Source organism: Mastigoproctus giganteus, chromosome 5 (genome assembly GCF_048544385.1).
Source record: "Mastigoproctus giganteus isolate SK-2022 chromosome 5, ASM4854438v1, whole genome shotgun sequence".
Classification (NCBI taxonomy): Eukaryota; Metazoa; Arthropoda; class Arachnida; order Uropygi; family Thelyphonidae; genus Mastigoproctus; species Mastigoproctus giganteus.
In genome coordinates this window covers 52,930,603-52,953,169 of record NC_143579.1, presented here as the reverse complement: position 1 = coordinate 52,953,169, position 22,567 = coordinate 52,930,603, and the positions used below count along the sequence as shown (strand labels likewise).

Sequence of the window (22,567 nt, the reverse complement as noted above, 5' to 3'; positions counted from 1 at the left end):
ACATGCTTTGTAAAAAGGATAGGTGGAACAGGACCAGGGTATGTCTGCCAGGGGCAAAGGTTGATGAAGTTGTAGAGCGAATATCATCTTTTAAGGACACAAAAGGTGATATAGTTGTACACGTTGGCACTAATGATATTAAGAGTAGAAGACCGGCAGAATTACTTAACAAGTACAGGTCACTGTTGAACAAAAGCCGAGAATTAGGGTTGAATTTTAAAGTGTCTGCAATTCTGCCCAGACACGATAGGAGGGAGTATATGATGAGTGCCTTGTCGATCAATTCGGCCCTGGAAAGATTGTGCAAGGCTCAGGGGGTAGAATTTTTTTCAGCCTGGACTGTACTTGTTAACAGGAGAGATTGCTTCTACAGGGATGGGATACACTTAAATAGAAAGGGTGCAAGACTATTTGCTGATGCTATCGAGGCAGTGTTAGGTGGGTCGGAAAACTGCTAGCTTGGGGGGGGGGGACAAAGACCAATAGATTGACAGTAGCCACTGGCAGAAGTGAAAGAGATTCTTGCACTGCTTCTATTAGAATTAGCAGAAACCTGAAAAACAAGATGCTTGATATTTCAGAGACTGCTGGGAGCCATTGCGGTACAAGTAAACACATGGGTTGTGTTAGGGTAGCTAAGAATAGAAACAGGTGCAGGTATACTTGCGTGTACACCAATGCTAGGAGTTTAGTAAACAAATTTGATGAATTTGAGGTATTGCTCAAAACATCAAAGGCAGATATTGTTGGGATATCAGAGACGTGGTATCACACAGATATAAGGGATGCAGAACTGCAATTTGGGGAGTACAACGTCTACAGAAAGAATAGACAGGATAGGAAGGGGGGAGGGGTTATGCTATTAGTTAAGAAACACATAAAAACCAAGGAAGTGAAGCCAGTCGACATCGCTGGACAGTGCAGTGTTGAGTCAGTTTGGTGTGACATAAGCATTGGGAGATCAAAATTGAGAGTAGGAGTGTGCTATAGGCCTAATGACTCTGATGAGTATAATAAGAAACTGTACAGGGAAATAGAGTGGGCCAGTAAATCAGAGAGTCTTATAATGGGAGATTTTAATTTCCCAGATATTGACTGGAATTTGGGGGCTGGTCACTCACACACTAGCAGGGCTTTTGTGGATTTATTGGATGATTGTTTTCTACATCAGCATGTTCGGGAGGCAACTAGAGGGAGTAATACTCTTGATTTGATTATCAGTAGTGATTCTTCATGCATTAAGAATCTGCAGATAAATGAACCACTAGGTGGCAGTGATCACAGTGTGCTGAAGTGGGATTTACTCAAAGAGGTAACTACCATTAGGGGTAAAGGGAAGGGTTATTGCTTCCGTAAAGGCGACTACGATGGACTGAGACAGTATTTAAATTCTATACAGTGGGACCAACTGATGATGTTACCAACAGCAAATTCAAAATGGGAAGCATTCAAAGAACTTATCTTGGAAGCTACTAGGCTTTACATACCAACTAAGAAATATTGTTCAAGGTTTAGGCCAAAATGGATGTCAGATGAACTAATGAGGCATATGGCAGAGAAGAAAAATGCATGGGATACTTACAAATTAACACATGACACAGAAGCCTATGATAGATACAAGTTGATATGCAACCAAGTTACAAAGGAAGTTAGGCAGGTGAAGGCAGATTACGAGAAATCCTTGGCAAGGGATGCAAAGAAAAACAGCAAAGAGTTCTTTACTTATGTAAACTCTAGAAGGAAGGGGATGAATCAGATTGGTCCACTTGATATTGATGGGTCAACTGTTGATGATCCTGCTCAGGTAGCTAACAAACTAAATGAATATTTTGCATCGACATTCACACATGAGGAGTTATTCAGCGAGGGGAAAGCCAGAGGTGTATTCAACTCTAGCAGTAAGCTACAGAATCTTGAAATAACTGGGAGTAAAGTGGAGGAGAAATTGTTGAAGATAAACACAAGAAAGGCACCCGGGGTGGATGGGATCTATCCAGTTATATTAAAGGAGGCAGCAAAGGAAGTAAGCAAACCCTTAGCCATAATTATGAGAGCTTCCTTGGACTCAGGGGAGGTACCCATAGACTGGAAATGTGCAAATGTTACCCCAATTCACAAAGGAGGATCAAAGGCTGACACAAGTAATTATAGACCTGTGAGCTTAACTTCTGTTCCAGGAAAATTAATGGAGGCACTGGTTAAAGAAGCACTGCAGGATCATTTAGACAAGACTTCAGTTATAGCTCGGACACAGCATGGTTTTGTTAAGGGGAAGTCTTGCCTGACCAATTTGATTGGATACTATGATGCAGTCACAAAAGAACTGGATGCAGGGAATAGCTTTGATATTATATACTTGGATCTTAGAAAAGCTTTTGATACTGTTGCACATGGAGGACTGCTACACAAATTGGAGCAGTGTGACATTGGAGGCAAATTGCTGCTATGGATAAAGGGGTGGTTGAGGGGGAGAAGACAGAGAGTGGTAATCAATGGACACTGCTCATCGTGGACTAATGTTATTAGTGGAGTCCCTCAGGGCTCAGTGTTGGGTCCATTATTGTTTTCTGTATTTATAAATGATATTGATGATGGTATATCAAGCTTAATGTCCAAGTTTGCAGACGATACAAAGGTTGGCAGGGTTGTCAAGGACACTACTGACACTATGCTGCTGCAACAGGATCTGGAAAGGTTGAGCAGATGGGCTGAGAGGTGGCAAATGAAGTTTAACATTGACAAATGTAAAGTACTACACATGGGAAACAGCAACCCCAGAGCAACGTATCAACTCTGTGGTACTACACTGACAGTGGTAGAGAATGAAAGGGACTTGGGGGTGGTTGTGCAGGCGGATATGAAGTTCTCTGAGCAGTGCAGACGGGCTGCAAGAGTAGCTCATGGAGTATTGTCAATGATATACAGGAATTTTCCCAGCAGGGATAAGGAGGTGATTATTCCCTTGTATAAGGCAATGGTCAGGCCACACCTAGAGTACTGTATACAGGTCTGGAGGCCTCATTTCAAGAAGGATGTAGAGCTGCTGGAACGAGTACAGAGAAGGGCAACAAGATTAGTGAATGGAACAAAGGGGTGCTCTTACGAAGAAAGGCTTAAGTTTTGCAAATTACAGTGTCTGGAGACTAGGCACCAGCGAGGTGATCTGATAGAGGTGTATAAAGCCTTGAATGGGTTGAGCATGCTCAACGCTGATGGGATTCTTCCTCTAGCTCAGAATAATCACCTGAGAGGGCATAAATTCAAATTGAGGAAAGACAGATGTAGGATAGACGTGCGGAAATTTGCCTTTAGCCAGCGGGTGGTTGGTTGGTGGAACAGACTTCCATCCCTTGTCGTGGAGGTTGATAGCCTAAATAAGTTTAAGGCTCAGCTGGACAGGTATTTTGAACGAACAGAGGGGTGAAGTGGAAGTGGGTTTTTTTTTTTTTTTTCTTTTTTTTTTTGGCTGATGCTGCATAAGCTTGCTTTCTTGCATCAAATGCCTGTACTAATGCTAATGGTAATGCTAGATAATTGTGCAGTCAGATATGAAATTCTCTGAGCAGTGCTGATATGCTGCTAGGACAGCTCATGGAGTTTTGTCAATGATATACAGAAACTTTGCCTTTAGGGCAAAGGAGGAAATTATCCCTTTGTACAAGGTCATGGTTAAGCCACATCTTGAGTACTGTATACAGCTCTGAAGGCCTTCTCTTTAGGATGTAAATCTGCTGGAACAGGCGGAAAGAATGGCAACAAGGTTGATGAAGGGAACAAAAGGGTGCTCTTACTTAAAAAGGCTTCAGTTCTGTAAATTGCAGCATCTGGAGACTGAGCACCTATGGGGAGATCTGATTGAGATGTTTAAGGCCTTGAGTGGATTGAGTAAGCTAAATGTTAATGGCATTCTTCCTTTTTATGGAAGTGGATGGTTTGAATAAATTCAAGGAAGAACTAAACAAATTCTTGGAGGGAGTTTTTTTTTTGGCTGATGCTATATAAGCCTGCTTTCTTACATCATTTGCCACTATTACCACTATGAATTACAAGACATTATTTTGTTTGGCATTTAACAGATTCACAAAGGCAAAAGAAGCAGAGAAAAAAATGCATCTTTCTTTTAGAGAACTCCCATTACCATGTGGATCTGTGAGATGCCAGCAACAAGTATCTAATCTTTTTGTAGTGCTTGTGTTTTGCCAGCTAAACGCACACAGCTGAAAAAAATAATGTTCATTTTTCATTTATCAGATGCCACAGAGTGTTTGTTTCAGTCCAGAAGATGAGACCTTAAAAATATATGATAAAAAATTTTATTATTGGTTGCTCTTATTTATTTTCATTCCATCTTTTTTAATTTAGTTTATCAGATCATAATTAATAGGTTACCATTTTAAATTCAGTAAAAAATGTAATACAATACTCACTTTATTAAAAATTAATTTTTTATAATTAAAACAAAAAAATGAGTGGTCCACAGATGCCATGCAAGCATTTTTGTTAAATTGAGGATGTGAGTGACAGAAGGTTAATTATAGTAAAAAGTGTATTAAAACATCTGAAGATATTTTCAAAATTCTCAAATTATTCTTGAAAATATTTAAACAGTTGAAAGTAACATTAAGATTGCAATGAAATTTATAAGAAATTTTGATAAATCCTCAATAAATGCACAGCACAACTTTCTTAATACAACAATTTAACTTCAGTTTGACCCAATGTGGGCATTCTTTGACCATGGTGTCCATATGGGAGACAAGAAAATAGTGCAATGAACAACAAGGAGTTAAGTATATAATGTTGGCTTGCAAGTCTGGTTAAGATTAATAAATAAATAATTTATTTATTTATTTTAAAATCTTGCAAGTTATGGTTTGTATCATGGTGTTTGAGTGATTGATTGAGTGTGTATTACAATAAATGGCTAACTATCATAGTGTGGTTCTGTGCTTATTTTTTTATTGCAATCTAAACAATTTCTGAAATAAAGAAAAAATTGAAACATTGAGTAAATTTTCGAATTTGTAAAAAGCAAGTAAGAAAGAAAATATATACAATAAGCATTTCAGTAATATTCAAAACTGAGTCTGTATCCATCACATATGTAAGTAACAAAAATGGTTCCTGATGCAACATTATTTTATTTTATTTTCATCTAACTTTTGTTTTTCTCTTTTTCTACTGGGCCCTCTCTAAGCTCAGGGAACTGATGCTTTTGTACCACCAGCACCACTTGACATTTGGTCAACATGCTCCCAACCACTAGAATAAATTGTCCTCTTGGGTACTTGAAGTTGACAGTCTGATGAAATTTAAGGGGCAATTGGACCAGTACCTTTTGGTAGTGGAAAGAGTATGATAAAAAGGACAAGTTTTATAGATTTTTTTTTTTTTTTTGGCTGAATGCTGCAAAAGCCCAGCTTCCTTGTCTCTGTAAGGAAGCTGAGCTTTTAACTTTTGATTTTACTAATATGGATGATCCACCAGCCACAGGTAAAACTATAAATTGGGTTCCCCTATGAAATTTCCTAATGGTCCATATGATCTTAATTGAACATGCTAGACTAGCCACCTTCCCCTACAATGGTAGTTTGACTGTTGTTACTAGTCTAAGTGACAGCAGTGAAACTATCATTGAGACCTCATCTGAAATATGATGAGGCTCCAAGCCATGTGACGAAGTATCATCTGCAAACTTGGAGAGTAGTCCTGATATACCTTCATCAATATCATTGATGAATACACAAAACAACAATGGGACCAGCACCACGAAGAGCAGTGTCCATTGATTACCACTCTCTGTCATCTCCCACTCAACCATCCCTTTATCCATTGTAGCAACTTACCCTTAATGCCATACCTCTCCAATTTTTACAGCATTCTTCCATGTGCAACAGTATCAAAAGCTTTCCTGAAATCCAAATATAGAATATCAAAATTATTTTTGACATTCAGTTCCTTTGTTACCACATCATAGTATCCAATCAACTTGGTCAGACAAGACCTCCCTTTAACAAACCCATGGTGTGTTTTACCTATTACTGCAGTCTTGTCTAGATGATCCTGCAATGCTTCTTTAACCAGTGACTCCATTATTTTCCCCAGAACACAAGTTAAACTAACAAGTCTATAGTTACTTGTGTCTCCTTTTGAATCCCCTTTGTGAGTTGGTGATACATTTGCACACCTCCAGTCCATGGGGACCTCCTCTGAGTCCAAGGAAACTCTCATAATTATGGCTAAGGGCTAGGTTACTTCCTTTGCTGCCTCCTTTAATATAACTGGATAGATCCCGTGAGCGATCTATCCAGTTATATTAAAGTGCCTTAAAGGGGTGACAAATCCCTCCCATCTAGTTATCGTCCCATTGCAATTACTTCTACTCTTTCTAAAGTAATGGAGAAATCAATTAACCACCAACTCTTAAACTACCTAGAAATCTTCCGTCTGGTCACCAGTATGGATTCCGTCATTGTTGATCCACTGGTAATATTCTGGCTTATATTACCCATTTATGGACAAATTCAATGGAAAAGTGCAGTGAAACACAAGCAGTTGCTCTTGACATCTCAAAGGTTTTTGATCGTGTTTGGCATAAAGGTCTCCTAAACAAACTTCCATCTTATGGTTTGCCAACTGTTTTTTGTAATTGGTTATCCAGTTTTCTGTCTGATCGCTCACTGAGGGTTATGGTAGATGGCTCTCTGTCTTTTAACTTTTCCACTAATGCTGGTGTCCCCCAAGGTTCAGTTCTTTCCCCCCCTCACCCTTTTCCTCTTGTATATTAATGACCTTCTTCCATTGACTGCAAATCCTATCCATAGTTTTGCCGATGATAGCACATTGCATTCCACTTTCCATTTTGAGAAACCTTGCCCTGTTCAATTAGCTTCAACTTCTCAAATAAAAAAAAAAAAGTAAAGTGCAGCCATTTCCAATCCACTGCAGGATGGAAGCCTCCTCAACAATTCATGCTGAGGGAAATGGACCATAATCTGCCACGCTGGTCCAGTGCGGGTTGGCGACCATATTCAGCAGTCAGGGGCTTGAACCCCGGTCTACTCAAAGAGTGTGTGCTACTGCACTCCCGCTCCTGCCCACTCAGCTACGGAGGCCGTTACTTCTCGAATATCCGCTACCAGTTCCTTAAATGCCGATGTCCAGATAATTCTCCAGTGGGACAAAGACAACTTAGTTGATTTCAATCCTTCTAAAACTCAGTCCTGTCATATCTTGCAAAAAGGATTCTTCTGCTTCTATGCTTATCTTTGGTGACACTCCAATTTCTAGGCAAGTTGATATATCCCTTTTGGGGATTATCTCTCTTGGCACAAGCACATTACAAATATTGCTTGCTCTGCATTTAAAAAAATTGGTTTTCTCTTTCACTCCACATTACTTTTCTTCCAAACAGCTCTTCACTCTGTACAAATCACAAATCTGCCCTACCATGGAATATTGTTCCCACATATGGGGCGATGCCCCCAAAACTTCTCTCAGGCTTCTAGATTCCATTCAGAAGAGGGCAGTTAGGTTAATTAATGACTCCTCTCTAACAGAGTCTCTCCACTCGCTGTCTCATAGACATACTGTTTCTACTGCATGCCTTTTCTACAGATACTTCCATGGCCACTGTCCTTCTGAATTGGCTTCTATAATTCCCGCTCTCTCCTTCAAAACAGTCCGAACATGTGCCGCAACATCCATTTACTGTCCAACTTCAAACTCACAGAACCAACTTTTCATCTTCCTCGTTTATTCATTCAACTGCCGTTTCCTGGAATAATCTTCCTTTGTACATATTTCCTGAAAATTATAGTCTAATGAAGTTCAAGTCTAATGTCAACAAATACCTTCTTTCGTCTTCTCAACCTCCAACCCAAGCACAGTACTAAGTACTATAGGTTCTAATACCTCTTGTGTTTGGGGTTTTCATAAAAATAAAAAAAATGTGGGAGACATCATTTTCTGTGTAACTTGCATTGTGCTCTTCCTTCACAACGGTTGCCATGGTATTGCACTACCTCGAATAAGTAAAGTTTCACTAATAGAGAAGACTATTGTTACTTATTCTCAGTGAGAACCACCACCCAGATGGCACCGTTTCAAAGCTATTGGCCTATCATCGGTGGGTGGGTAGGTACCCTGGTATTGCAGACATGACAACCCAGTTGTGAAGATATTCACACAATATGAGAGACGCCAAAAGGTTTGTGATAATATTTAAAAATAACTAAATCCACGAGGCATAATACGTTAAGAGTAAGAGTTTATTTAAACGGTGCCGTCTGGGTAGTGGTACTGACTGAGAATAAGTAACAATAGTCTTCTCAATTAGTGAAGCGTTACTTATTCGTAGTAGTGCAATTCCATGGCAACTCGTTGTGAAGGAAGAGTACAATATGAGATATAAAGCAAATGATGCCTCCCACACTAGCATCGTAGTTTCTTAAGAGTTATCTATGGCGTATCTACACCGATATTATACAGATAATAATACTTGCGTATACACCAATTCTAGAAGTTTGGCAAATGAATTTGAGGTGTTGGTCAAAACATCAAAGGCAGATATTGTTGGGATGTCAGAGACATGGTGTCACACAGATATAAGGAATGCAGGACTGGAATTTAGGCAGTATGTGTACAGGAAGAATAGACAGGATAGGAAGGGAGGAGGTGTTATGCTATTAGTTAAGAAAGACATAAAATCCAAGGAAGTGCAGCCAGTCAACATCGCTGTACAGTGCAGTGTCGAATCAGTTTGGTGTGACATAGGCACTGGGAGATCAAAATTGGAGTGTAGGAGTAGGAGTGTGTTATAGGCCTAATGACTCTGATGAATATAATAAGACACTGTACAGGGAAATAGAGTGGGCCAGTAAATCAGAAAATCTTATAATGGGAGATTTTAATTTCCTGGATATTGACTGGAATTTATGGGTTGGTCACTCACACACTATCAAGGCTTTTGTGGATTTATTGGATGATTGTTTTCTACATCACCATGTTCGGGAGGCAACTAGAGGGAGTAATATTCTTGATCTGATTATCAGTAGTAATTCTTCATGCATTAAGAATCTGCAGATAAAGGAACCACTAGGTTGCAGTGATCACAGTGTACTGAAATGGGATTTGCTCAAAGAGGTAACTACCATCAGGGGTAAAGGGAAGGGTTTTTGCTTCCGTAAAGGGGAGTACAGTGGTCTCAGACAGTTTTTAAATTCTGTACAGGACAACTGACAATGTTACAAACAGTAAATTCTAAGTGGGAAGCATTCAAGGAATTGCTGCTATGGATAAAGGGATGGTTGAGTGTTAGAAGACAGGGAGTGGTAATCAATGGACACTGCTCTTTGTGGACTAATTTATTAGTGGAGTCCCTCAGGATTCAGTGTTAGGTCTATTGTTGTTTTCTGTATTTATAAACGATATTGATGATGGTATATCAAGCTTAATGTCCAAGTTTGTAGATGATACGAAGGTTGGCAGGGTTGTTACAGGCACTAATGACAGTACACTGCTGCAACAAGATTTAGAAAAGTTGAACAGATGGGCTGAGAGGTGGCAAATGAAGTTTAACATTGACAAATGTAAAAATACTACATATGGGAAGCAGTAACCCCAGAGTGACGTATCAACTCTGTGGTACTACCATGACATTGGTAGAGAATGAAAAGGACCTGAGGATAATTGTGCAGGCAGATATGAAGTTTTCTGAGCAGTGTAGACAGTCTGCAAGAGTAGCTCATGGTGTCTTGTCAATGATATACAGGAATGTTTCTAGCAGGGATAAGGAGGTGATTATCCCCTTGTACAGGGCAGTAATCATGCCACACCTTGAGTACTGTATACAGGTCTGGAGGCCTCATTTTAAGAAGGATGTAGAGCTGTTGGAGATTAGTGAATGGAACAAAGGGTTGCTCTTACGAAGAAAGGCTTAAGTTTTGCAAATTAGTGTCTGGAGACCAGGCACCTGCGAGGTGATCTGATTGAGGTGTATTAAGCCTTGAATGGTTTGAGCATGCCCAATGTTGATGGGATTATTCCTCTTGCGCAGAATAATCTCCTGAGAGGGCATAAATTCAAAATGAGGAAAGACAGTTGTAGGATAGATGTGCAGAAGTTTGCCTTTAGCTAGCGGGTAGTTGATTGGTGGAACAGACTTCCATCTTTTGTTGTGGAAGTTGATAGCCTAAATAAATTTAAGGCTGAGCTGGATAGGTATTTGGAACGAATGAAGGGGTGAAATGGAAGTGGGTTTTTTTTTTTTTTTTTTTTTGCTGATGATGCATAAGCTTGCATTGTATGCCAATGCTATTGCTAAGTAATTTCCATATCAGTACATTGTAATCACTGTCACCCAGTGGTTCCTTTACCTACAAATTCTTAATGCATGAATATTAATCTTGATCTGATAATCAGATCAAGAGTATTACTCCCCCTCCAGTTGCCTCTTGAACATGTTGCTGTAGAAAAGTCATCCAATAAATCCACAAAATCTTGCTAGTGTACGAGTGACCAATCCACAAGTTCCAGTCAATATCTGGAAAGTTAAAATCCCCATTATAAGATTCTGATTTACTGGTCCACTCTATTTCTCTGCAGAATTGCTCATTATACTCATCAGATTCATTATGCCTATAACACACACCTACTCTCGTGTTTCCTTTCCCAGTGCTTATGTCACACCAAACAGCCTCAACACTGCATTGTCTACCAACATCATTTGGATGTACTTCCTTAGATTTTATGTGTTTCTTAACTAACAGCATAACCCCTTTTCCCTTCCTGTCCTGTCTATCCTTTCTGTACACATTGTACTCCCCAAATTCCAGTTCGGCACTGCTTATATCTGTGTGACATCACATCTCTGATATCCCAACAATATCTGCCTCTGATGTCTTGACTAGCACTTCAAGCTCATAAAATTTATTAACTATACTCCTAGCATTGGTGTACATGCAAGTATACATGCACCTGTTTCTACTCTTAGTTACCTAAACACAGCCCATGTATTTATTTGTTCCACTATGATTTCCAACAGTCATGGAAATCTCCATTGCCTTTCTTTCCATGCTGCTGCTCATTCTAATAGAAGCAGTGCAAAATCACTTTTGCCTCTGACCGTGGCCACCTTTTAGTCTGTGTATCTCACCAAGCTAGCAGTTTTCCGACCCACCTAATAGATGGGTCGGAAGTTCATGCTGTTGTTTTCTTCATTTTCTTTTGTGAATTGTCTCATTAAGCCAAATTGACTTGATAAAATACTACCATATAGACAAAACTGAATTTTGTAATTTATTGCTTTTGATAATCCCGATCACCCCTTATACTTTCTTAAAAGTGTTTTTCCATTGGAGGTCTTAGATTGCTGGATTTCCTTTCTTTTAATATTTAATATTTTTTATTTATAATAGGAAGTAGGAAGGATGAAAATGGAGCTGTTTAATGATGTGGTTCCAAAAACTGCAGAAAACTTTAGGTAATGATTGCTAATTATATCTTTGTGTTAACTAATTATTTAGGGTACGATTGCAAAAAATACATCATTTATTATTTCCTAACAAATTACATTCTATTATCGGTTAATAATGGAAGAGTAGATCTATCAGTTGCTTTCAGTGATTATGGCTACTGTGGAGATCTAATACAAGATCTGTTAAATATTAAGATTTCAATTAATTTCTACAGCTTTTCATGGGAGGTAAGTAGCAATTTTTGTGTAATGAATTACAAAGATTGGTTCACATATATGGTTAGCATTCAGATCTAGATATCTGTTAATCAACTGTGAATGCTGTTGTATATCTAACAGTAAAATACCATTATAAATCAGTAAATATTATGGTGGTTTTAGTTTAACCCCCAATCACATGGTTTCAGATTTTTTACTACCATCCTGGTAGTAACAAAGCAAATGTCTCCAAGGAGATTCCCCCACAAAAAATAAATAAAATAAAAATAATAATGTAAAATGAGTAAATAAAACAAAGAAGAGGATAAGAGAGTCATGAACACATCATGTTAATCAGGCATGTTGGACAAACAATCTGTATAGTCAAGACCTGCAAATTTTTGTTAAATCAGACAAATGCTAACTTATTGTGATTTTCTCTTTTAGAAGATCTGCCTTCATTTTGAATTTGAAATCAATGGTGTGAATTTAAACCAAATAGGATAGAATGATAAATAGAATGTATAGGTTATTAAGAAATATTTTTGGAATATTAAATTTTAGAAATATTATATTTAAAGTCAGAAATTCTCTTACCTGAGATTTTTTGAGGAATGACTGCATCCATGTAAGATGTATTTAGAATAGTATTGAAATAAAATAAACCTAGTAGGAGGATGAAGGAATGAAAGCAAGCTTTGATCCTAAATCCATGTACGGAGAAATAATTAGAAGTATAGAGTGAGATCAATTCCCGAAGCTTGATAGGGTCTGTTCATTTATATCATCTCTTCAAAGGGGATGCGAAGAACACGTGTCGAAGGCCATATTTATAGCCTGGGCACGTTCCATTGCTGTACTTCCAAAAGCATGGTGGGGGTTGAGTAGGCAAAAGAAAGAGAAGAAGGATAGAAGGAAAAATTCCCACCCCCTCATATTTCACAAATAGTTTGGGAATTTGAAAATTTAGAGATTTAGAACAGCTTAAAGGTTTTTTTGGAGAGAGGATATAAAAGTTTCCATTTGGAAATCAGGGTGCATGATTAATCGTTCCCATTAGTGAAGTCCTGGATATGGGGGGGAGGTAATGTTTTGTTATTAAATTTGAACTTGTAGGATATTTGTTTTAGATACCACTCCTCAGAAATTATTATTGGTATATGTATGTTTATTGATTTGGTTGTTGGTTATTACTAGTCTCACTGGTATCTAACTTAAATTTTGTGTCTTGTTTGTCTGTTATTAGGGTGTTTTCAAAGGATGGGTAATGTCCTGTGTCTAAGTGGTGAGCTACCAATTCAGAACTAATTTTTTCTGTCCAGTCTATTTTTTCTTTATTATTTGAAGCTTTTGTACTTTCGGATTCTCGTATGTGACGATGTTCTCGTGCTGCCTATATACAGGGTGTCTCAGAAATACATGGCATAACTTCAGGAATAAGTTCCTCATATGTAGACAATAAAAATATTTTATTATTATTATTATTATTATTATTATTATTAGCTATATGGTACAAGGAAGCCTGAGGCTTATGCTGCACCAGCCAAAAAAAAAATAAAAAATCCCAAGTTACCCTGAGAGAAAGAGAGAGAGAAAAGTAGAAGGGAATCACCAAGAAAGAGAAGAATGATGATATCCAGCTCAGGACCCTGGGTGTGCCAAGTCCCTACTCACCAGATGTGAGCCCCCGGGGTGATATTTGGTTTTTTGGGAGTTTGTATTTTACTTCAATCTGTAAAGATTAAATATATTGAAGTATACATTCATTTATAAAAGTATATATACTCATAACTTAATTTTATATGAAATCTGTTCATTAAGAACCTCCCATAGTTCTTAACACACTTATCTGGCTGGCTTGAGCTCCCCTCCCACCACCATGCAAATAGAAGGTGTAATGGTATCAAATGAAAATTTAAAAATCTTGCACATTTTAATAATGCATGCCAGGCGGGAAGTCTGTATAATGTGAAAATGAAGGGATCAGTCATCCTGTGCTCACTGAGATTCACTAACAATGGAAGAATATTTATGGGGCCATAATGGTCTAACAAACCATTAACTGTGCTAACATGACCAACATAAGCACAGTTAGACAGTGGATTAGGTGTGTCAGTTATGAGGGTAGGATGGGCTGAAGGATGCAACCAAGGTCAAGCCATCCTCACACTGAAGTGATGATGGAAAATAAGGGGGATGTGGATAAACTGATTCATGAAGGCTAACCCATTAAGATCCAAAAAATGTACACAGGAGTAGTAGTAGTATACTTAAATGTGTTGAAAACAATTCTGGACAATCTGGGATATGAGAAATTGTGCCAGATGGATTCAGGCATGCTATTGCCAAATCTCAAAGAGCAAAAATACTAGCTTGTGCCAATCTTTTGGACTGGTATGAGATAATGGATAGTTTTCTTGACAGCATTGTCACAGATGACTTCAGTACACCACTATAAAACAAAATCAAAGCGGCAATCTATGGAGTAGCTACACAAGGTTTCACCAATAAAGAAATTTAAAGCTCAGCTATTCATTGGAAAAATCATGTGTTCTGTTTTGTGGTTAAAGAAAGGAGATTATCCTTCATCTTCCAAACAGACAGAGTAAGAATGAGGCCAGAGAATAAAGAAAAATTTCTCCTTCAGCACAATGTCAGACCCCATACAAGCATCCTAACAAAACGGACCACTGCAGAATTCAGGTGGACTGTTTTGCCACATCTGTCGTACAGTTCCGACCTTGTGCCATCAGTTTGTTTTGGAAGTTTAATTACTTCCAGAGCAGACAATATCATATTAAATATGCCTGAACTAGAAAAGTGGTTAAATCTGACATTATTAAAAACTGACAACGGCAATATGTTACATTTATTTAAACATATTATGAACCTTGTTTTTCAATTTTTTAAAATTCAAACCAATTTTTATTGGAAAAACATTAAATCAGAATTTCACTGTATCTAGTTTAATAAAATGCTAAATGATTACCTACTTCCTGTTCAACTTACTGCAATAAATATGTCCATCCTGTAAAATCTGATGGGTTTTCCTTTACAACATGCCAATATTTTTTAAGTTCGAGGTGGTCTTTTCTCTGATCACTTTCTTTACTTTCTATAAAAAAATGCATACGTGTAAACTAAATCGCCACATTATTGTTATACTACCTAATGAGTTAATAAAATCATGGCAGCCTGCAAGGTATCCCGAACTTAACAGAACTACAAACCTGTTTGTTCCCAAATGTTACAGCAAAGTATAGTACATTTTTAACTCCAAGGTTGTTCTATTAACAAGGTCCAACTAAAAAATAAATAATATCAACATAGTTCTGCAAATGCTTAGTTTCCAAGTTTTGAAGGTCTGTCTATGACACTTAACTGTTCACATCACCTTATAGTAATTGTTCAAAATGTTCACCTTCTGCCTGAATACAGACCTCACATCGATGTCTCATGGACTCGCGAAGACGATGCCAAATTCCTGGAATTTTTTGTATTGTCTCACAACCTGCCACAATTCGATTGTAGAGAGTTTCCACATCAGCTACCGGAGTCGAATGACTTTAAGTGGCCCCACAAGAAGAAACCTAGTGGGTTTAAATCAGTGAGTGTGGAGGCCAGGCAGTTGGTCCACCCCTCTACTTCAGGAGTCGTAGATCTTGGTCATCCTCCTTTTTTTTTTTTTTTTTTTTTTTTTGGTAGTTGTTGGCGCATCAGCTTCTGTGGCCATATTGCACCTCCAAGGTTTTTTGCATTTTCTACTGTGATCCAAGCCCAAGGTGGGATTCAAACCTGCGACCTTTGGGTTGCCAGGCAGGCACTTTACTCACCCGGCTAGCCCAGTCGGCTGATCATCCTCTGTCGGCAGCATGAGGTGTAAAGGTCCCATGTTCACAAAGGCGGTGATGGATACCTTCAAACTTTTCCTGTCTGGACATCTTCATTCTGGGAACCTTTTGTGGCACAAACAACAAGGCTCCAGAGCATTGCCATCCGGCAAACCATACATAAAGTGCATATCTGCTTGCTCCTGATTTGAGATCATGGTCGGAATGGAAAACTACCAGATTCTGTCAGTACTTTGTGATGAACGAAATCACCTGTGGGAGATAAGACATTCTTTTTAATAACGCGGGAACCAAGCATTTCCGGAACTATGTTGATATAAAATATTTTTATTGTCTACATACGAGGAACTCATTCCTGAAGTTATGCCCTGTATTTTTGAGACAACCTGTATTTGCAATCGCAGTCTGGTGTGCAAGGAATTGCATAAACTGTTTGTTTGTTGTTTAAAATCTATTGTTTTTTCACTGTTTGTCAAATTTTAAGGTATGCCCATATTTCTTCGAACGGTTGAAGGCTAAGTTTAATCCGGAGTCTAAAAATTTTTTTTCAAAAGTTGTTGGTACATTTCAATATACGGAAGGCCAATCCATTATTTGTTTTTTTATCATTTCTCATTTTGGTTTTTCTTTACTGTTTCTTTCGGCAGTATTTAAGGGACTGTTTATGAGCCATTTTGGGTAACCGTGGTTGGAGAATCTGTCCTTAAGTAATTCGATTTCTTGTTTGCAATCATTCTCTATAGATGAGTACCTGAAAGCATTGTAGAACTGGCTATTAAACTGGGCTATTTTCTGTGAGAAAGGGGTCTGTAGCTGTTAAAATGCAAATAATTTCCTTTATTTGTAGGTTTGTGTTATATTTTAGTGTTGATTTTGGTGGCATCTCTTGTTAATGTTAGAGTTAAGGATGTTTGTGCTGTTGTTTTCTTCATTTTCTATTGTGAATTGTAGCCATTCATGTACATTATTCAACTCATGAATGATTGTATTTATGGTATCTGGTTTGCCTATAAGCAGACAATCATCTACATACCTTCTATAAGGCGCCTCCGTAGCCAGCTGGGCAGAAGCAGGAGTGCGTAGCACACGCTTCTTGATTAGACTGGGGTTCGAACCCGTGCCCACCAAATATGGAGGATGCGGAAAGGTCAGGGAATGACCACCTCATATCCCCGGAGCAATATGGCCTTAGTTGCTAATGCGCCTAAAAACCAAACAACCTTCTATAAAATTTAAGGGATGGGGGATATTCCTTAAAAATGATGTGGTTTTCTATTTCCAGGAGGTAAAATTCAGAGAGATGTCCACTTATGGAACTACCCATTGGTATCTCAAATACTTGTTGGTAAAAAAACTCCTTCATGGGTGAAATAATTGGTGGATAACAGTATCTTTAGTAAGTTTGTCCTATATCAATGATTTCTAATTTTGTTCGATTTTTTGGTGTGCGATCATTGCATAACAAATCCTGAGTAGCCTTCACTGCTTTTTGAGGGTGTACGTTCGTGTATAGTGATTTTATATCAAAGAAATATAATTTGTTATTGGGTTCTAATTTTATATTTTTGACTGATGAAAATAGGTGGTCTGTATTTTTTATGCGATATTTGGAATAATTCTTTAGAGGTTTTAGTAAGTCAACTACAAATTTTGCTAATAGTTTGCTGTTGATGTATTTTTTAAACTTACTATGAACCTTAATGGTTTTTGGGTTTATGTAACTTAATGATACCAAATATGTAGGGCGAACATGTTGTATGGGCTAAGAGGTCTGTGTACAAATTGCTTGCAGTCTTTTTTTTAGAGCGTAATCTTTTTAGTTCTTTTTCAATTTTTGATCTGATGGTGGGGATAGGATTTTTATCTAGTTTCTGGTATGTATTTGTATCTTGTAGGAGGTTTGCCAGTTTGTTGTCATAATATGATTTATTTATTAATACTATTGAGTCGCTTTTATCAGCCTTTTGAATGATGATGTTTTTATTTGTGGCTAATTTTTTGATGCACTGAAATTCCTCTTTTGAAAGGCTAGGAGTAAGATTTGGCTTTTTTATTTGTTACATTATTTATTTGCTTAATTGGTTTTTTTCTATTGCTGTGGCTATCTAAACCTGTTTGGACTTTTATTACATATTCGTTGTATGTGGCATTTTTTGGGGTCACACTGTAATTGAGGCCTTTATGGAGGAGATTGTGTCCATCTTTTGCTAAGTTATAGTTGGAAAAGTTGGCTACGAATTCACCATTCACAGAATCTGTTTGGTGCATACCCACAGGTTGTGGTCCATTTTTTCTCGAGTCTTGCTGTATTTCAGTATGAAATTTGATTCTATCATGTAGATGGTGGAAGAAGGTATTCCATAAGTCCTCATTCACAAGTGATTTTAGTCGATTTTTGACTCTGTGAATATAGTGCAGACGGTTTTTCTTTTACCCTACAAGTTCAAATTTAATAACAAAACGTAACAATCCCCCCATCCAGGATTTTAACTGGGACAGATAGTCATGCACCCAGATTTCCCGAGCAGAAACTTTCATATCCTCTCTCCAAAAAAACCTTTAAGCTGTTCTAAATCTCAAAATTTTCAAATTCCCAAGCTATTAGTGAAATATATGGGGTGAGAATTTTTCCTTCTATCTGTCTTCTCTTCCTTTCACCTACTCATACATCCCACCACCAGACTTTTGAAATATGGCAATGGAACGGAACGTGCCTGGGAATTTCGGGAATTCATCTGCCTTTATATTTCTAATTATTGCCCCATGCGTGGATTTAGGATTAAAGCTTGCTTTCATTCCTTCATCCTCCTATTAGGTTGATTTTATTTCAATGCTATTACCTGGATACATCCCTAAATTCATCTTACCCAGATGCAGTCATTCCTGAACAAAAATCTCAGGTAAGAGAATTTCTGACTTAAAATATATTTCTAAAATTTAATATTCCAAAAATATTTCTTAATAACCTCTGTATTCTGTTTATCACTCTATCCTGTTTAGTTTAAATTCAAAATGAGGATGCAGATCCTCTACAAGAGAAAATCAAAATAAGTTAAGATTTGTCCAATTTTACAAAAATTATCGGGTCTCGACTACACATTTTGTCTGTTCAACATGTCTAATAAAGTTTTGATACTATAGGATTCCCATAATGTTTTTTGCACTATGTCGATGTTAAGCAGGGTGAGAATTATTCCAAGAAGAGTTAAAATTTATCACTACCTACAGATTTGAATTTGAGGTTTCTACATATATTATTTGCCTGGATTTATCTCTGGTGATAGACCAAAAGTGAAACTTTTGTTTACTCTTCTCTTATCTTGTGTTATATTGTATGATTAAGCAAGCTTGTGGAATTTACCTGAGAAGATTCAGTGTAGTTCAACAAGCTGCAGTCTGCCACTGCTGTTATGCTTAAATTTCAAACACAGTTTAAAAAGTATCCACCAAGTAGACCTACAATTCTGCAGTGTGTGGAAAATCCAAAAAGGACTGCTGTTTGTACAATCATCTTGGCCAAGGTAGTGCCGAACAAAAATCAGCAAGGGCACAGTGGAGCTGGTTTGATTAAGTTTTGCACAAAGCCCAGAAGATATCCATATGACAATCATGAGCTTAATATGCCAAGGTCAACAGTGTATGACGTATTACCTTGCCATCTGAGAATGAAAACATACAATTTATAGCTTGCATAGAAACTGTTAATTAGCAATAAAACCAAGGGGATAGAATTTTGTTTGCAAACTCTGCCATGATTACAGTTTTGCAATTATTCTGCCATCTACTACAGTATGCATGTTTTCTGACTAATGAATAAAAACTTGAAGTTATCCTCAATTCCATGATCTGTAAGTGGTTTTAGATTTGTATCATGTGTATCCTATGCACACAATAATGTTTTAGTTTTGTAAAGGAGGTTTGTGTATATTCTGTTTATTATTATGTGATAGTTTTGTCTTTAAAGTTAAGAGGAGGACTACAAAACAGTACTTATAAAAACAGAAAATTATGAAAATTAAAATTTCTTTCTTTTTAAATTATTTTTATTTTCTTTAAAATATTTCAGGTTATTTTGTACTGGTGAATATAAAAGGGATGGAGTACCTATTGGTTATAAAGGCTCAACATTTCACAGGTTAGATTTTTAAGTATTTGACATTAAATTTTATCATTTTAACATTTTTGCTTTTAGAATTCTTTAGCTTACTATGCCTGCTTTAGTGTTTAAGTATTTTTCCATTATGTTACATTATACAGGAGTACCTTTTTCAAAAATTTGCTCTTCACAGCTAAGTTCCTGTATTTTGAATCACAGGAAGTTGCTTTTACTACTCCCAGTTTGTTCTTTTATCATGCTTTTCCCATCATTCCATCACTGAACCTTGCTTGGCAATATGCATCCACAAGATACCTTGCTGGAGCTCTTCCTTCATTGGCCTGGAAATGCTTATCAATCAGTCAATTTCTCAAATGATTTTATTTGCTTGGCATGCATTCTGATAATTTATATGTTCAGTGATGGATGGCAAATGTGTAAATCATTAAAATAAGTAAATATTATCTATTTATATAAAATTAAAATCTGAGAATAGCTGTACAACTGTTCCAACCAATAAAAAATGCAAATTTTCAGTTAGCAGAGCATGACAGCAGTACAAAAGCATAACATAAGCACATGAAGAAAAGGCTTTTAAATTATTTCTATGTGTGGGTCTGGTGGTTAAAATTTGGAACACAGTCTTTGGTTATCTTCCTTATAAGCAAGTATGGTGTCTAACTTTTGTTTTTGACAGAGTGTTTGCATGTATGGGTATATTAATTTTTACCACAAATATGCATAAAATTTATTAATATGGTAATATAGTATACAGTTTGTCTATAAATTATTCACCTCATTATAAAACTTAATTAAAATTTTATTGTAAAATGTAGTTGTCAAAGCAATTCAATGAGTTTTTTCCCTCATTTGGTTGGCAGCTTTGATCCTAGCAAGCATTGCAACAGTGCAGGATAAAGCAATGTGCATGTTGTAGCTGTAGGATGCCAAATTTCCAATAACTGTAAAGAGACATTTTCAATGGAAATTCCGAAAAGATTCATCTACAGAACAATCAGTTAAGCAATAGCTAAACCAGTTTCAAGAAACCAACAGTTTACTGGACCAGAAAGGAGCAGGTATGCCTAGTGTATCTGCAGATAAAGTTTTGAAAATTCAGAAGTGTTTACCCAAAGTCCTACAAAATCTGTCTGCTAGGTAAGCCTGCAGCTACAAATATTCATGAGCAACATTGCATAGGGTGGTTTGTGAGAGATTGAAACTTTATGCTTACAAAGTGCAAATTGTCCAGGAAATTAAGTCTCATGGCAAACCACAATAAGAGGAATTCGCTGTTCACGTTCTCAACGGTATGGACAAAGATGGGCACTTTCTGGAATGAAGCAACATTCCACCAGTCTGGTAAAGTTAACAGACACAATTGTCACAAATGGATCTGAAAATCCTCACTCGGTTTGTGAAATCGAACATGATAGTCCCAAGGTAAACATGTGGTATGCACTGTCCTTCAGTCAAGTGAAGGTCATTGATCTTCCACGAAAACACTGTGAACTCCACAAATTACCTAGATATGCTCAAATTGTATGCTGCACCTCATCTAGAAGATATGCAGCCACATGTGTTCTATCAGCAAGATGGGGCATCACCACACTAGACCTTGCATGTGAGCAATTTCCTAACCAGTGGATTGGCTGGGAAGGTCCTATTCAACGTTCTCTTCATTCTCCAGATATCACACCTAAAAATTTCTTTGTATGGGGCTACTTAAAGGACAGGATATATATGCAAAACAGTTTAAAATGTCACAGAGTTAAAAGACCAGAATGAACAGGCAGTGACTTCCATTTCTCAAGAGATGCTTCAAAACACTTGGAATGAAATCAGCTACCATGTTGACGTTCTACATATTTCCAAAGGTGCCCATGTGGAGGTTTACTGTAGAGCGTTTGTGTGATAAGAAATTCTTTGAATTGCTTTATTAAGTGCAGAAAACTGTTTTACAGTACCTATTACAATAAAATTTTAATCTAGCTTCATAATCAGGTAAATAATTTACAGACACCCTGTATTTTATACAAACATATCTTGCAAGCCTAACCTTTTTCTCAAGGGACTTTAACCTTGCTGTTTACCAGAGGCGGATTTAACGGCAGGCGCACCGGACGTGCGCGCCCTGGGCCCCGACTTCTGAAGGGCCCACGCAAAACCCCAACAAATTAGTTGAACATATTAGTTCAACTAATAGTTAAACTAATATGTTCAACTATTAGTTCAAAACTTTGTGATTATTATTATGCTATTATAATTATATTATACATATATTATATTCAAATTTTATTGGAAATAAAACATTAATAGTACATAATATTTTTTATTTATTTAAAAAAATGGTTAACATGTATTTTTATTTTCCCTGTCTCTCTCTTTTTTTTAAAGGCCCCAATATTCTCTCCGGCGCCCGGGGTCTCAACCGACCTTAATCCGCTCCTGCTGTTTACTGATTTACTGTTTACCTGTTGCAGACATTTTCAGAGACTTAATCTCTGCAAATGGCAAGATCCTACTGTAGTATATTTTAATATAATTAGATAGTATGAATCAGAGCTGTAATACTCAATATGTTCTACGTTGATAATAATATTAGTAAATTAATAAGAGGAGTTTACCTCGATATAGTACGTAGAACACTTCCGTATGATACCCTACAGAAATTAAAACGGAAAAAACGAAAAAATCGACAACTTACCGGTACATTAAAGTAAAATATAAATAATTAAATAATCAATTTAACACAATTCAAAATCAATTTAACACAATTAAAATTCAAATTAATGCAATTAAAAGAATCTAACGAAAATATTCAAAACAATTTTCCTTCCTTTCAATTGTGTTAAATTGATTTTGAATTGTGTTAAATTGATTATTTAATTATTTATATTTTACTTTAATGTACCGGTAAGTTGTCGATTTTTTCGTTTTTTCCGT

General features: G+C 37.0%; 1 protein-coding gene across 1 annotated transcript in view; it reads left to right on the top strand.

The window, feature by feature from the left end:
* The window catches only part of LOC150085394 (peptidyl-prolyl cis-trans isomerase H), a 48,055-nt gene that overhangs the window by 3,922 nt on the left and 21,566 nt on the right, over positions 1 to 22,567 (top strand). Inside the window, exons 2-3 of the mRNA XM_090373198.1 lie at positions 11,418 to 11,482; positions 19,592 to 19,660. Of these exons, the coding sequence (XP_090229324.1) occupies positions 11,418 to 11,482; positions 19,592 to 19,660 (134 nt within the window). The remainder of the gene's footprint in view (positions 1 to 11,417; positions 11,483 to 19,591; positions 19,661 to 22,567) is intronic.